The sequence below is a fragment of the Nelumbo nucifera genome, chromosome 4 (assembly GCF_055504915.1).
Source record: "Nelumbo nucifera cultivar China Antique chromosome 4, China Antique-T2T, whole genome shotgun sequence".
NCBI lineage: Eukaryota > Viridiplantae > Streptophyta > Magnoliopsida > Proteales > Nelumbonaceae > Nelumbo > Nelumbo nucifera.
The window spans coordinates 10,013,289-10,027,069 of record NC_142652.1 but is presented as its reverse complement, the minus strand read 5'-3'; the positions used below and the strand labels follow the sequence as shown (position 1 = coordinate 10,027,069).

At 35.5% G+C, this 13,781-nt stretch overlaps 1 protein-coding gene across 1 annotated transcript; it reads right to left on the bottom strand.

Annotated features, from left to right (window-relative positions):
• Window positions 1–9,467: 9,467 nt before the first annotated feature.
• On the bottom strand, window positions 9,468–13,232 carry NRT2.5 (nitrate transporter2.5). Its single transcript, XM_010250269.3, has 2 exons — window positions 11,527–13,232; window positions 9,468–10,217 (listed from the first exon to the last, which is right to left on the bottom strand). Exons 1-2 carry the CDS (start codon window positions 12,669–12,671, stop codon window positions 9,842–9,844), a joined length of 1,521 nt encoding a protein of 506 aa, XP_010248571.1. The 5' UTR covers window positions 12,672–13,232; the 3' UTR covers window positions 9,468–9,841.
• Between the last annotated feature and the right edge of the window lie 549 nt (window positions 13,233–13,781).

Sequence of the window (13,781 nt, the reverse complement as noted above, 5' to 3'; positions counted from 1 at the left end):
ATGTTTTTTGTAAAAAAATAAATAATATAACAAATTTATAAAAATACAATATAAATAATATATTTATAAATAAATAAATAACATATATATGTATTATATACATTTATATTTATAAATATATAAATAGGAATGGATCTTCTCATATCATATAAGGGGTTATCCGTATTCGATCCAAATATTATCGGATCTCAGATCAGATCTTTGCACCCCTACCTATATATTAAAATAAATATGACCACATTAGATGGCAACTCCTTTTTCTCCTTTGTTCCTTAGTTTCTAGCCTCTATGCCTTACATTGTTGCCAATTCTCTCAAGTTGTCACATCAACAAGGTTAAAATTATTCCTAACATCTCTCTAAATCTCTAAATCTTCACTTTCTTAAAATTCCCACCCATTTTCCAATTACCTAAAATTTCTCAATCTGCCAATCCCCAATTTCCTAAAATTCTCACCCACTTCCCAATTACCTAATCACATCCTAAAATTCCCACATCCCAATGCTCATATCTTGCATGCTCTTTGTATTTCCTTCCTCACCCTTCTTCATCCTTTTTCCCTTCATCACCACCATCTCAACCTACCCTATCATCCATTAAAGTATAATTAAAATGGAATATAAGGTAAAATATCAATTTAGATACTATTAATTTGATTAAATTTGATTTAAATAATAATGATTTTTAAGTTACTAACCTAAATTTTGGTAGTATTAACTTGATTACATCATGAAAAACTTAATTATATTTGATTACATATATATGAATTTAAATTTAATGTAATTTATTCTCAATAATAGTAATTTAATTAAGTTAGTTGTAATTTTGATTGCCTCAACTTAGTTGATTTAAATATTAATTAAGTATATTTAGATAACTTTAGTTACACTTAAGTAAAAGTAAGGTATTTACTAAAGAAGAAATCCCCATATTCATTGTTCAAGAATTAAAAGAAAAAGACCCCATATTTATTAATTATTTCCCCATAAAACTAGGGCCCCACTCCGAATAGGATGGGTTTTCCTCAATCTTAAATGGGGATGGGGCAAGGATGGGGAAACTATTATTTTTTTCTCCAATTTGGAGACGGGGAAGGGATGGGGGCTGTGTATAAAATTCCTTGAACCTACCCCAAATTATGAACAGCAACAAGGTAGGAACTATATGCCTTTATCCCTGACCACCCCAATCTCTATCATGGATAAAAATGACCCTCAATCCTTGATCATCAATGGAGACTAGTTCCTTGTTAGGGATCCAAATCTTATAGATTTTTAAATTAAATTATTTTAGAAAATATATTTACTTAAAAATAAGTAACATTTTAAATATATTTTTGATACATTAATATAAATAATAATATTATATATATAGAGGTCGGGTGAGGTGAGGAATTCACTCCCCATCTTTGTCCTCGTCCCCAATTGAGTACCACTATTAATCCTTGTCCTCACCAAGGCAATCTCCATTATTGACCCCATAAAGTCAGAGAAGTCGAATACCAGATAGGGATAGGGAAAATTGTCTTCCATACCCTAAACTCAATGGTAAATTAGTAAAATACCCCTACATTTAATATTAGATTTCTAAAACACATTTGAGTCTCTCCCAAATTCTTAAAACCCTAGGATCCCATAATTCTATTTCTAAAATACTCCCAATTTTCCATATCCAAATCCTAAAATGCTCCCAAATTCACATAATCCTATTTCTAAAATACACCCAGATTATATGTTTTTTTAGGTGGTTGCCTAAGGGCAGGGAAAATTTATCAATTATTTTCCCTAGATCGTTTCCTTGTCCCCGATATAGAATGGGTGCTTTGCCCCAAACCCTCCCTACCACCAAGAATGGTGTAGGAATAGGGTATTTTAGCTATGGGGCAAGGATGAGATGGGGGTGCCCCACCCAATTGCCAGTCATAATTTTGATAACTACTGCTAATGATATTTAATAATCATTATTAATTATTAACAAAAATTGTTACCATTAAAAATTAATAGAAATTATTAAGAAAATAATATTTAATAGAAATTAAAATAATTAACTTAGACTAATGGGTAAACTATTTAAACCTCCTCCACGTCTACAAAAACCTCTATAGGGTAAAAGACTTAAAACAGGTTTTTATAAATTGACTTAAACATACCCTACATTTTTTCGATTAGATTTAAATATGCCTTGTGAATTAACTCATTGGACTTAAACATACCCTCTCATCACATGTGAACTCATTTAATTTTTTATAAATCCTATTTTTCCCTTTAACAGATGAGAGCTTTGGTCATCCACTCAGCATGGAGAGAAGGGGATCTCCTTTCATTGTCCCTACCTAGAAAGAAAGGAGATACAATGTGCATAACTTTGAAGATGACAGGCACTGCACAAAAAAAGGGTCTCTCAAGAAGAAAGTCACTAAAAAATAATTCATTCAACCAATAGGAGCCAAAGTTACAAAATGAAGAAAAGAAAAAAAATAATGAGATCAAAAAGAAAGAAAAAGAGAAAAACCTAAAGCAAAAACTTATGATAAAATTTAGGCCCCATTCACTTTTCGTTAAGTTACTTACCTGGGTAAGTGTTTCATAGGAAAGATTAACCCGGGTAAGTGCATTTACCCATGTTCTCTTATTTCCCATGTAAATAAGGCAATAACCATTTTAACCATAAAAATCCATTATTAAAAGGGGCATTTTTGTCCCATTCAAGTGTTGTCAACTTTCTTCCCGGGTGGGAAAGTTATTTATCCACTCAGGCAAGTGATACCAAGGAAAATAAACCTTCCTTGGTCCCCACATAAATATGAAAAAAGAATATAGGTTTATTGGTCAATGAGAATCAAAATCCCATTGAACAACTTTCCCCCTCTCAAAATCCAAAAAAAAAAATAACACCCCCTTACCTTACTGAAGATTATAATGATTAATAGCCTTAGTAAGATCACTTTTTAAAGCATTTTGAATACAATCCAATAGAGACCAGAACAAAGCTTTTTGACTTTTCAGCCTAGCTGAGGCTAAAATATTGACAGGCATGTTTGACATCGAGAAAATAATATAAATGGGGAAGTTTGTTGGAGAAAAGAATATAGAATAAATACCATGTGGGAGGAATTTAAATTCGAAGAGCTTGGGGAAGTTTTGCAATATTACCCTAAGGTTAGCATGGAATTGATAAAGAGTGGAGGTGTTATTTCTTTTTGAAAAATTGAAAGTAAATGAAAGGTAAAAGAGTCATATGTGAAGTCCATAATAAAAACTCAAGATATGTTTAAGTTAATTTATGAAAATCCAGGTTATGTTTAAGTCGTTTATCCTTACTAATAGATTTCTATCACTTTGCTTTAATTTTTTACGTACCGAAATTTGTATGATTTTTTTTTGTCCGATGTATGTGCCTGTATATGATAGCACTCAATAAATCTTGCTTAGTTTAATTCTATCAATCTTTGCATATGTAGCCCAGATCATGATTTTAAAAAACGAATTGGTGATCGAACCAGTCAGGGGTCTGGTTACCGGTTCAAACGGTCCGACCATTTGATCTGAATGGCCGGTCTTTTGAAAAAAAATAAAAAAAGTAAAAAACGGTCAAAACCATTCAAACAGTTAATCGGCCGATTCAGCGGTTTATTGACCAAAAACAACGGTTTTGAAGGAAAAAACGGTTTTAAAGGAAAACGAAACCGATCAAATGACCAGTTTCCAGTTTTTCCGGTCCGATCATCCGATCCAATCCGGTTTTGAAAACAGTGGCCCAGATACTATGAATGCAGACGATCTCTATTAATAATCCAATTGTTTCTATTTTCGATGTCTATCTGCTAAAAAGCCTCCTAACAATAAACAAATACCACCAAGGATTTTGGTATGAATGAATCTTGAAGAAAGTCGTTGCCCATAACAACATATTAACCTGTCCAAACTACAAATTGAAAAATCCTGTCCATTATGACAAGGTAAAATTATTACTCTCCTGCATTTCCTACCGCATATATCAGCCTACTTGACTATCTACAATTTAAGGTTTGCATGCAATTGCAAAATTACAGTGGCGGAAGGTCATTCATCATTTTCGAGCAAGTTGAATTCATAATGGGTAATGTTAAACACATGTTGTCTCAAGTATGTATGAGATAGAAAAAAGCATTATACTCTTACATCAGCAAGCTACTATTGTCTATTATTAACAAACGGCTTCACTTATAGTTAGGGCTGCAACTTGGGCTGGGTTGGCCCGAACCCAACCCGAAAAAGTTGGATTGGGTTGGGCTGGGTTGATGATCAGGTAAGGGTTAGGGTTGAAATTCTTAAACCCGACCCCCTATAGTACTAGACTACTAGTCTATAACTCTACTACATGTCATATATATATATATAATATAATATACACTGATTTGTTTTGATGTATGATAGTTAGCCCCCCCTACATACTATCATGCCTTTCTTTATTTAAGTTATTCACATGTACTTGACTACTTGTCTTTTTCTTTTATCTTGTAATTTTTATGTGTGACCTATCAAATAGATTCAAATTATTTGCTTCATCCTATGAATTGTTATTAGTGATTTTATTTCCATAATTTTATGTTTCATTATTGTTAATTTCATGAATTTATATTTTTGAGAAAAATTCTGTCATAGGTCATAACTCATGATAAATAAATACTTATTTTTCTACTAGATTTTAAGGGATGGGAAGGTTGGGTTGGGCCCAACCTAACCCAAAGTTGACATCGGGTTGGGTTAGGATTGAAGGAATTAGTTAGGGTTGAGTAGGTTGGGTTGGGTTAGGGTTGGGGGTTTAGAACATAGGGTTGGCCTCAACCCGACTTAACCCGGCCCGACTTGCAGCCCTACTTATAGTTGTAGGATGATGCACTTGATAACGTTAATAAGCTCACTAATACATGTCTTTGGAAGACTTAGGCCCCCGTTTGGTTTGCAGGAATAGGGGTCTAGAATTGGAATGGACTATTCAGATTCTAGCTGTTTGGTTGGGCAGAATTGGAACCCCATTCTCATTCTTGCTGGAATGGCATTCCCCTATTTGAGAGAATGGTCATTCCCTACCCCTCCATTGGGAATGAAATTTCATTCATACTGATTCCAATTCTCACTCCCATTCCTATTTGAACCAAACAGACTATGGGAATAGGCCATTCCGATTCCGAAGGATTTCAATTCCAATTCCGACTGCAAACCAAATGGATAAATTCATAGTTGAACCACCAAATCAATGTTCCCCTGTAATAGTCTTGGTCTTTGAAGTGGAGATTGGGTTGCAGAAAGCACAAGACTCATATCAAAATTTTAAACTTTTCAAACTTAAGTAAGCACGTTTACTATTCTAGTAGGCTTCTTGAACTTTTGGAATATCAATGCTTCATTGACAATCTTAGCAGAAAAGTAGGCCTAGGTTTCTGTTATATAAATATAAATATAAATATAAATATAAATATATATATATAGATAGATAGAGAGAGAGAGAGAGAAAGAGAGCACAAGACTCATATCAAGATTTTAAACTTTTCAAACTTAAGTAAGCACGTTTACTATTCTACTAGGCTCCTTGGACTTTTGGAATATCAGTGCTTCATTGACAATCTTAGCAGAAAAGTAGACCTAGGTTTCTGTTATATATATACTAGTTTTTATGTACGTATTTTGCATGTGACAAATACTATGATGATGATAGTATATAATATATTTTTATTTTTTTGCAAATTTTTATATTTTTACATCTATAAAAATTATTCTTATTTATCACATTTATTATGGTTCATTAATTTAAAGATATGTCCAAATAAAATTCTTATTATTCTTATTTATCGTTAATAAAATTCTTATTATTCTTGTTTATTATGGTTCATTAATAAAATTAATAGTTTCTATCGTTTATCTTCGTCAGGATTTTATTTGAATTCTTGTTACCTTTGCAAGAATTAACTTCTATATGATAAATCCAAGTTCAACTGCTGAAAACCTTACAATGATCTGTTATAAAAAATATCACTTATTCTTACAGATATCTTGCCATCTAATGATGTGGACTTTAAGGTAAAGGAAGTGAAAAATCAACCCACTATATGGTGGGAATAAAGAAGAGAAAACCATTTGATACCTTAATGGTCAAGAACTTAACTAATGAAAATAGGTTAAAAATATTAAAAAAAAACAAGAAAATAGTTTAAAGAATAAATTGATCATCCATTTGCAAGTTGGAAATCTTTTAATGGTGGTTAATGTGGCCCAACATTGGCTATTGAGAACATAAGATGCACTTTCGTTTTTTTTTTTTAATTTAAATAAATGAAAGGGTAAATTGCTAAAACCTCCTGTAAAATTTGTGATCATTGATGAAGCCCCCTAAAGTTTGGTAAATGCAATCACCTCCCATGAACTTTTTGACATAATTACAAGTAGACCATCAGTTAGAATATTCTAACAAAAAGCATAAAAATGTCCAAATTACCCATATAGTTATTTTTGACCAAAATATTTATTTTCCAGATTTTTTCTTCATATCAGTCACTACCCCAATCCCTTCTAATCTCTTTTTTCGGGATTGATGTATTTTTCAAAGTTGCTCTCCATATCAATTGCTTAAAGGTAAAATTGCAATTTTAAACTCTCTTTTTTTGTTATTAATAACGTTTATATTGTTTTTTGTGTATAAACCAACCTCAATAATAATTACATGGGTATTTTGGACATTTTCATGCCTCTTTTTAAAAGACTTTATAAAGGGGGTCTACTTGAAAATGTGTTAAGAAGTTTAGGGGATGTGATTATAATTACCAAACTTTAGGGGAGGTTTGGGCAATGGTCAATAACTTCAAGGGAGATTTCAGCAATTACCATGGTTTGCTTTCCAATTATTGAACAAAAAGAAGGATATGTGTGTATTTTCCTTAACAAGCATTAAATGGTAATGTTAAATAACATTTTTGCCTTTGACTTGTTTTACACTTATGAACAAAAGGAATGGAGTTTCGTGTATTTTTTATAATAAGCACTAAATGAGAAAGATGAGTCATTTCCTGTTAAGCACTAAAGGAGAAAACAAAATTACATATTTACAATTGCTCTTCACTGATTCAAACCTTAGAGATGGGGTATTTTAGTCTAGTGGAAATTCCAAAACCCAACCACATATGTTCGTACTTTTATAGATAGATAGATATAGTACATAATAGGTGATAAATTAATATATACCAGTTATTTATTGTTTTATACTTTCTGTTAAAACTGATGAGGTGATAACATCAATTTGTCAACTAGGGAATTATCAAGTGTGAGTTAATTCTTCTGCAAATACATCTGCAACTTAGAAGTCTTAGCTATGTAAAGGGCTAAGTTATGCCGTTATAATGGGGTCTTTGGGAGGACAGGGAAAGGATAATTTCCAAATGTTTGTGGTGATGTATTAAACTACAAATAGAGAAGTTCTGAACATGTCCAGCACCAGTAATGGCTTTCAATTGAAATGTTCCAACCACGCCTTTGAAGCTTTTTTAAACTGTATATGGACTTTTGAAGTTTGCAAACCATTGGCAATGTAGGCAAAACGGTAGACCTGGGTTTCAATTAGTATACTTGGGAAGTTTGAAACCATTGACAATGAAGGCAAAACGGTATACCTGGTTCCAATGAGTACACGTTGTCAATTTGATGCATAGATAGTGTCAGAACTCAGAAGTAGTGACAACCAAACCATCTCTTTATTTTATGGGCAAAAGATATGTACAACTATATGAATACTCTTCTCAGGCATAAGCAAAATATACAAATAAAAGAATATGAAAGAACGAATTATGGTACAGATGTATAATAACATGATACACGAATGTCTCCCATCATTTTCTGTGACAAGAACTTAAAGGAATCCAAGGATTACAATTTCAATGTTTCTATTAAGATGCTCATAAACAAAATTTGATGCTCCCCATATAAAAGAGCTCTTGATTGCTTTTAGTATCTGTGCTATTATATACAAGCCTATGTAGTCATCTGCAACCTTTTGAATTTACCTGGCACTCCCGAACAGATATTTTGAGGAGATGAAAACTGAGGAAACCTAGTAGTGGTTAAGTGTGCAAGTCCTTTGGATCAAATGAACAGACCTTTGGGACCAAAATTAGGAATCACGTTAAAGCAGGAAGCTTTCACTCTTTTTAAAATATCTAATGAGGCTTATAACCAGATCATAATATCACAGTGTGCAGGCAATATCAGCACCTTCTAACTTGTATAACTCATAGGTTTTCAGCTATCGTAATTAACTAATTGTGATGGGGTTCCCTAAATACAGCCTTTGCATATCAAAGCAAATAAATGTACTATCTCTATACAGTACTTAGAGAAGATACTTATCAAAGGAATTACAGTAACTAAACTAGATAAATTAAAACAGTAAAACTAACTCTAGCAAATAAGATCTGAAGTTCTGTGATCATACTGGCTATAGTGTCTTTATCAGTGTGGAGATTGGCTCAATTATTAAAGTTCAAGGTGATATACTTGATAAGTTTTCATAAATTGAGGTGAAGGGAGATTCTCAAAAGGTTATTGGTTGGATCAGAGAGGAGATGACAACGATTCTTTAACACTAAGGGCCTGTTAGTTTGCTCTAACATCTGATGTCTAAAAGTGCAACAATTACATTAAGAGGTATATTGGTATTGGTGAACTTTTCTTTCCTCTGAACTCTGAATGCAGAGAATGTTATTCTGAATTCTAAATTCTGAAAATTGTCAAATATCTATTTTAACCCCATATATGAGAATTTTTGTTTGTGTTTTGGGGGTGTCATTGGAAAACAAAAAGTTGTAAGATTCTTTTTTAAGAGATAAGAGATAAGAGGAAACGAACACTCAATTTCCTATTAAAGCTGTAAGATTCCTCTTAAGAGATAAGAATTAAGAGAAAACAAACATGTCCTAATTTACTTCTTTGGATCTCTCTGATATTTCATATAATGGGTTTAGAGACCCCCATGATGACACTGATGGGTAAAATCGAACAGTTTGTACTGCCAATCCTCCAAGAGACCAAGACACAAATAACTGAATTTTCAGCATGAACTATTTGTATTGATGGATTAGGTTAATCCAAGACATGTGATAAGGGGTGTAATCTGAAAAATCATTAGATAAGTGGTGGTTAATGGAGTCAAAGTTGTTTAGTTGGTATCCATCTATGCTTAATTGCAAAACAAAATAGAATATAATACTGACCAGAAAATTTGCAAGATTTCGTCATCTGTAGTGTTTTTCATATTAAAAAAAATGCATTTTCTGAAGTTTCCTATGAAATACCCACAAATATCTTTTTTTTTATTCGAAAACATCGCTTGTTGTGATACCAAATGTGTGGTGAGAGAAGAATAAAATAAATAAATAAATGGATAGATGTAGAAAATAAAGACAGGTACATAGAAAACTACAACAACAACAACAACAACAAAAAAAAGCCAAACCCCTTTGCACTTACTTGCTTTCTTCATCAATTTGCTACAACTCTTGCTACTTTTTGACATTCTTCTGGAAAGCCATATAATTGTATTTTCGTTTTACAAACTGAGAAACTCAAAAAACAATGAGGATTGCAAAATAAAAAACTAATAAAAGCTCATATAAACAATAGACTGAGCTACATTTTCATAATACTAGTTCACCACAACGAGATTTCTGCGCGACTTACAATACTTGCAATCTATGTCCTATTCTGAAATCTAAAGTGCAAACAGTGAAAATTTGACTTGCATACACCTTCTGGAAACAATTTCCTTGCAAAGCCTTATGGAGGATTTTGGCATGGCTTCACATACTCTGGTATATTCAAACATGTATTGGTGGAGTTCCATCAGAGGGTGTGGGTACGGAGTCTACTTTTCCACCTCTTTCACTTCTACTGTTATCTGCAAATTTCAAGCTTGCTAAATGGTAACCTTGTTCTTTCTCTGTGGAACTCCATTCAGATAAGTAATAATCTTCTTCTGTGATCTTCTCTTTGGTTGTTGGACCAAAAAACATCCCTCCCCACTGTGGGAAGTAGATCAAACATATAGGGATAGTGCAGCATATAATCATAATACCCATGAGAAATAATCCTGTTTCCTTTGAATATCTGGATCCTCTGAAGAAAATTAATTGGGTCAAAACTGCACCAACATTTCCACCACCTCCTGTCATTCCTGATATTAATCCCAATGACCTGGAAGGTGAAAGTAAAACACCAAGGAAGAAAGAACTATAATTTAGACATAGAGAAATAATAGAGGAAGATGAAACAATTCTACTATTCCAAATGAAAGAGGAAAACTTAAATGGAAGGGGGGAAAAAAGAACTCCCTATGGACTTTAAATAGGGATAAAGGGATACAGCTTCAAAAGAAGTGGTGTAATTAAATGGAGAGAGAGAGGGAAAGCCCTTAAGTAGCATCTCCCTTCCCCCAACCAAAAAGAGAAAAAAACGCATTTCACAACTCGGGCGGGGGGGGGCGGGGGGGGGGGCTAGGAATATGTCAGAACACAAGAAATAAGTTGCATAGATGTTTCTACCTTTTGAGATTTTCCAAAGAGCCAGGGGTACAGGGAGAGGTTTTCCACCTTCTTGGGCATTTCAGTAGTTCAGAGGCTAAATTTGAACTTGCTTTAGCCCCATGTGACACCGATGTGATGATTCTAGTGACTTTTTCTCACCTTCTGGCTATCAGATGCTTGGGGTTACCCCGCCACTGGACAATTTCACGAGGCCATGAAGTGCCAATCAACTGGATCAGGGGGCTAGGAATATGTCAGAACACAAGAAATAAGTTGCATAGATGTTTCTACCTTTTGAGATTTTCCAAAGAGCCAGGGGTACAGGGAGAGGTTTTCCACCTTCTTGGGCATTTCAGTAGTTCAGAGGCTAAATTTGAACTTGCTTTAGCCCCATGTGACACCGATGTGATGATTCTAGTGATTTTTTCTCACCTTCTGGCTATCAGATGCTTGGGGTTACCCCGCCACTGGACAATTTCACGAGGCCATGAAGTGCCAATCAACTGGATCAAACTGATGACTCACAGAATTGAATGGATATATCTGATTAGAGGAAGTATGGTGGCATTTTGGAGTCTCTTACTACAGTATATACTTCCTCTACTAGTATCAAATTTATTCTTATAATTTCTTCTTACTACCTCCTTTTATTGACGATAATCTGTTGGTATCTAATAACAATTTCTATTATTCATTCAGTTGACATTGTTCTTTGGTATCTTAGATATGGTTTATCAGCATGTGTTTTACCATATAATCTCTTGATGAACTCTAGGAATCTTTGTGTTAGATATGACAATTCCTTGTCAGTACTTGTTTGTGTAGAGAGGCTAATCCAAGCACTATAACTTAGTAAGGTATTTTCTGAACCAGAAGAGATGGGTGTTCTGAATATCTATATATTTACCAAAACCAGGTTCTGAAGTTTCTGTAACATGAAGAACCAGAAATAGGAATATAAGCAGCATCAGATCACTTACCTTCTGGAGACGAATGGAACTATTCCAAATGTCAGTCCACACGCGGCTTGAACGAAAAATGAGAACGCAATCATCACAGTGATGGATGCACCCAGAGACCCCACTCGCCCCAATATGACACATAATACTCCGCCCAATGTCTGCACCACCCACAAGCCCCAAAGCCTTCCCCTCATCCCAAATCTCCTTGCCAGTATGTCGGAGAGAACTCCTCCTGCCGGTCGAGAGAACAGATTTGCTAACCCAAAGGTTGCTGCAATAATTCCGGCAGTATGCAGTTTCAGATTGAACCTGTCGTAGAAGTATTCCGCAATTATGTTGTCCACTGTCAGCTCCACCCCAAAACAATAGCCATAAGTCAAGGCCAGGATCCAACCTCTGTAATTAGTGAGACCATGATAGAAAACCTTTGAGAGCTTATCTTTTGGCTTCTCCCCGGATTTCTGTAGCCGCCTGAAGTTTCCAGCCGGCAGATCTTGGCCAAATATCAAGATGGCGAAAGCTGATAGAGTTTGAAACAGGGCAGGAATGAAGAATGCAATGCGCCAGGCGGTGAACTGGGTGGCACCGATATCTCGGATGAGGTCGTATACAAGGGGCATAATCAGCTGGGTGGCCCCACCACCAAGGTTTCCCCAGCCGGCGGCAACACCGTTGGCGGAACCAACAACCCGAGCGGAGAACATGGAACTCATCCAAAACTGGGTTGAGACAAAAGTGGCGAGGGAGAAGCCTGTGAAGAAACGAACCAGAAGGAATGAGGTCGCAGAGGAAGCAATGGAACTTAAGTAAACCGCAGGGGCAGTAAGGAAGATGAGTGAAGCAGAGGCCAGACGTGGACCAAAGAGATCACATGCAGTCCCCATGGCCAGTCGGGCAAAGACCGCACCAGAGACCGATGCAATCCCTGCATTGCCAATGTCAGTTGCGGTGAGGTTGAGGTTGTCTCGTATGACAGGGAGGAGCGGAGGGGCTGCGAAAGTGGACACAAAGCAAGCAAAGAAACCTATCCAAGAGAGATGGAAGGTTCGCATGTGGGGTTTCGCCACAGAGAATATTCTCAATTCAGTTGCCTTGAGCTCGGAATCGACTGGAAGAGCAAATTTCAGACGCTCAGAGTCCATTTGCAGACTCGATTCGCCCATGTTTGGACGGATCGAATGAATGGAATTGGCTTACAAAGAGAAATATAATATAAGAATTGAGTTATTGGGAGACGAACAAAAGATAGTAAGCTCTTGAATTTGTGTTTAAGCTATCTCCTCTCTCTCTCTCTCTACTTCTACTCTAGCAATGAATGTACGGTTTCTTCCTCCTTGTGCAGAAGAGGAGATGGAATCAACAGCTCTCAGTCATTCAATATATATTGCACAAATTCTTCATGAAAAGTCCCCGCTGATTCTAATTTCTATATCATTTTTAATGACAGAAGACGAAGCAACCATTATTTAGGAGCTTACTGAATATTTAAAAAGTATTCTCTGCCTTTTGATGGTTGGAGAGATTAAGATTCCGTCGACGTTTTCTTTTCTGCGTCCGAGATTTGAATTCTTTATTTGAACTTGTGGCCTTTTGAGGGTGAGAAGAGAGCTGTGGAGAGTTGAAACCAAGCCGCTGCGGAGTCTCAATGATCCTTTTGGCTTCGGAAGGGGAAGAAGAAGAAGTTGAAATTCAGGGTGGGGGTTGGTTTGGTTCGGACTTCGGAGTCTAATGTCAGTTTAATTGCATACAGCCCATAAACTACAAATGTTTGCGTCAATTCTCTAATTCAGTACGAAAAGATGGGGCATGGGAGGGACTGGGGAGGTTATTCAGTAGTCCTAGAATCTATCTACAACCAGAGGTATAGATTCTCTAGTAAGACCATTGGATTTGAATCTTTTTATCGGGAATTAATGGCACAGTACTGTAGACAATGACTTCTGTGTAGCGTTCTACAGAATCTGCATTGCAGAACCCTTAGGTTTCAGAGATCGAATCTTGGCAGGTACACAGAGTCCACTACATTGCCTACGATGGAGCGTAGGCCTACTGTAGAAATCCCAGGGATTAAAGATTCTAATCTAAAGATTTCTGAAGAGGGTCAACACTCAACAGCTCTTCTGAAGAGGTATAGTAATAAATGTTGGAGATAAGGGACCCCCCAAGCTAGTTGTGAAGTTTTGACTTTCTTGCATCTCTCTCGCCCACAGTCTGTGAACTGCGGAGGCGGCGTGATTTTTTGGTTTTTGAACCCTGACTTTGGGATGCGATTG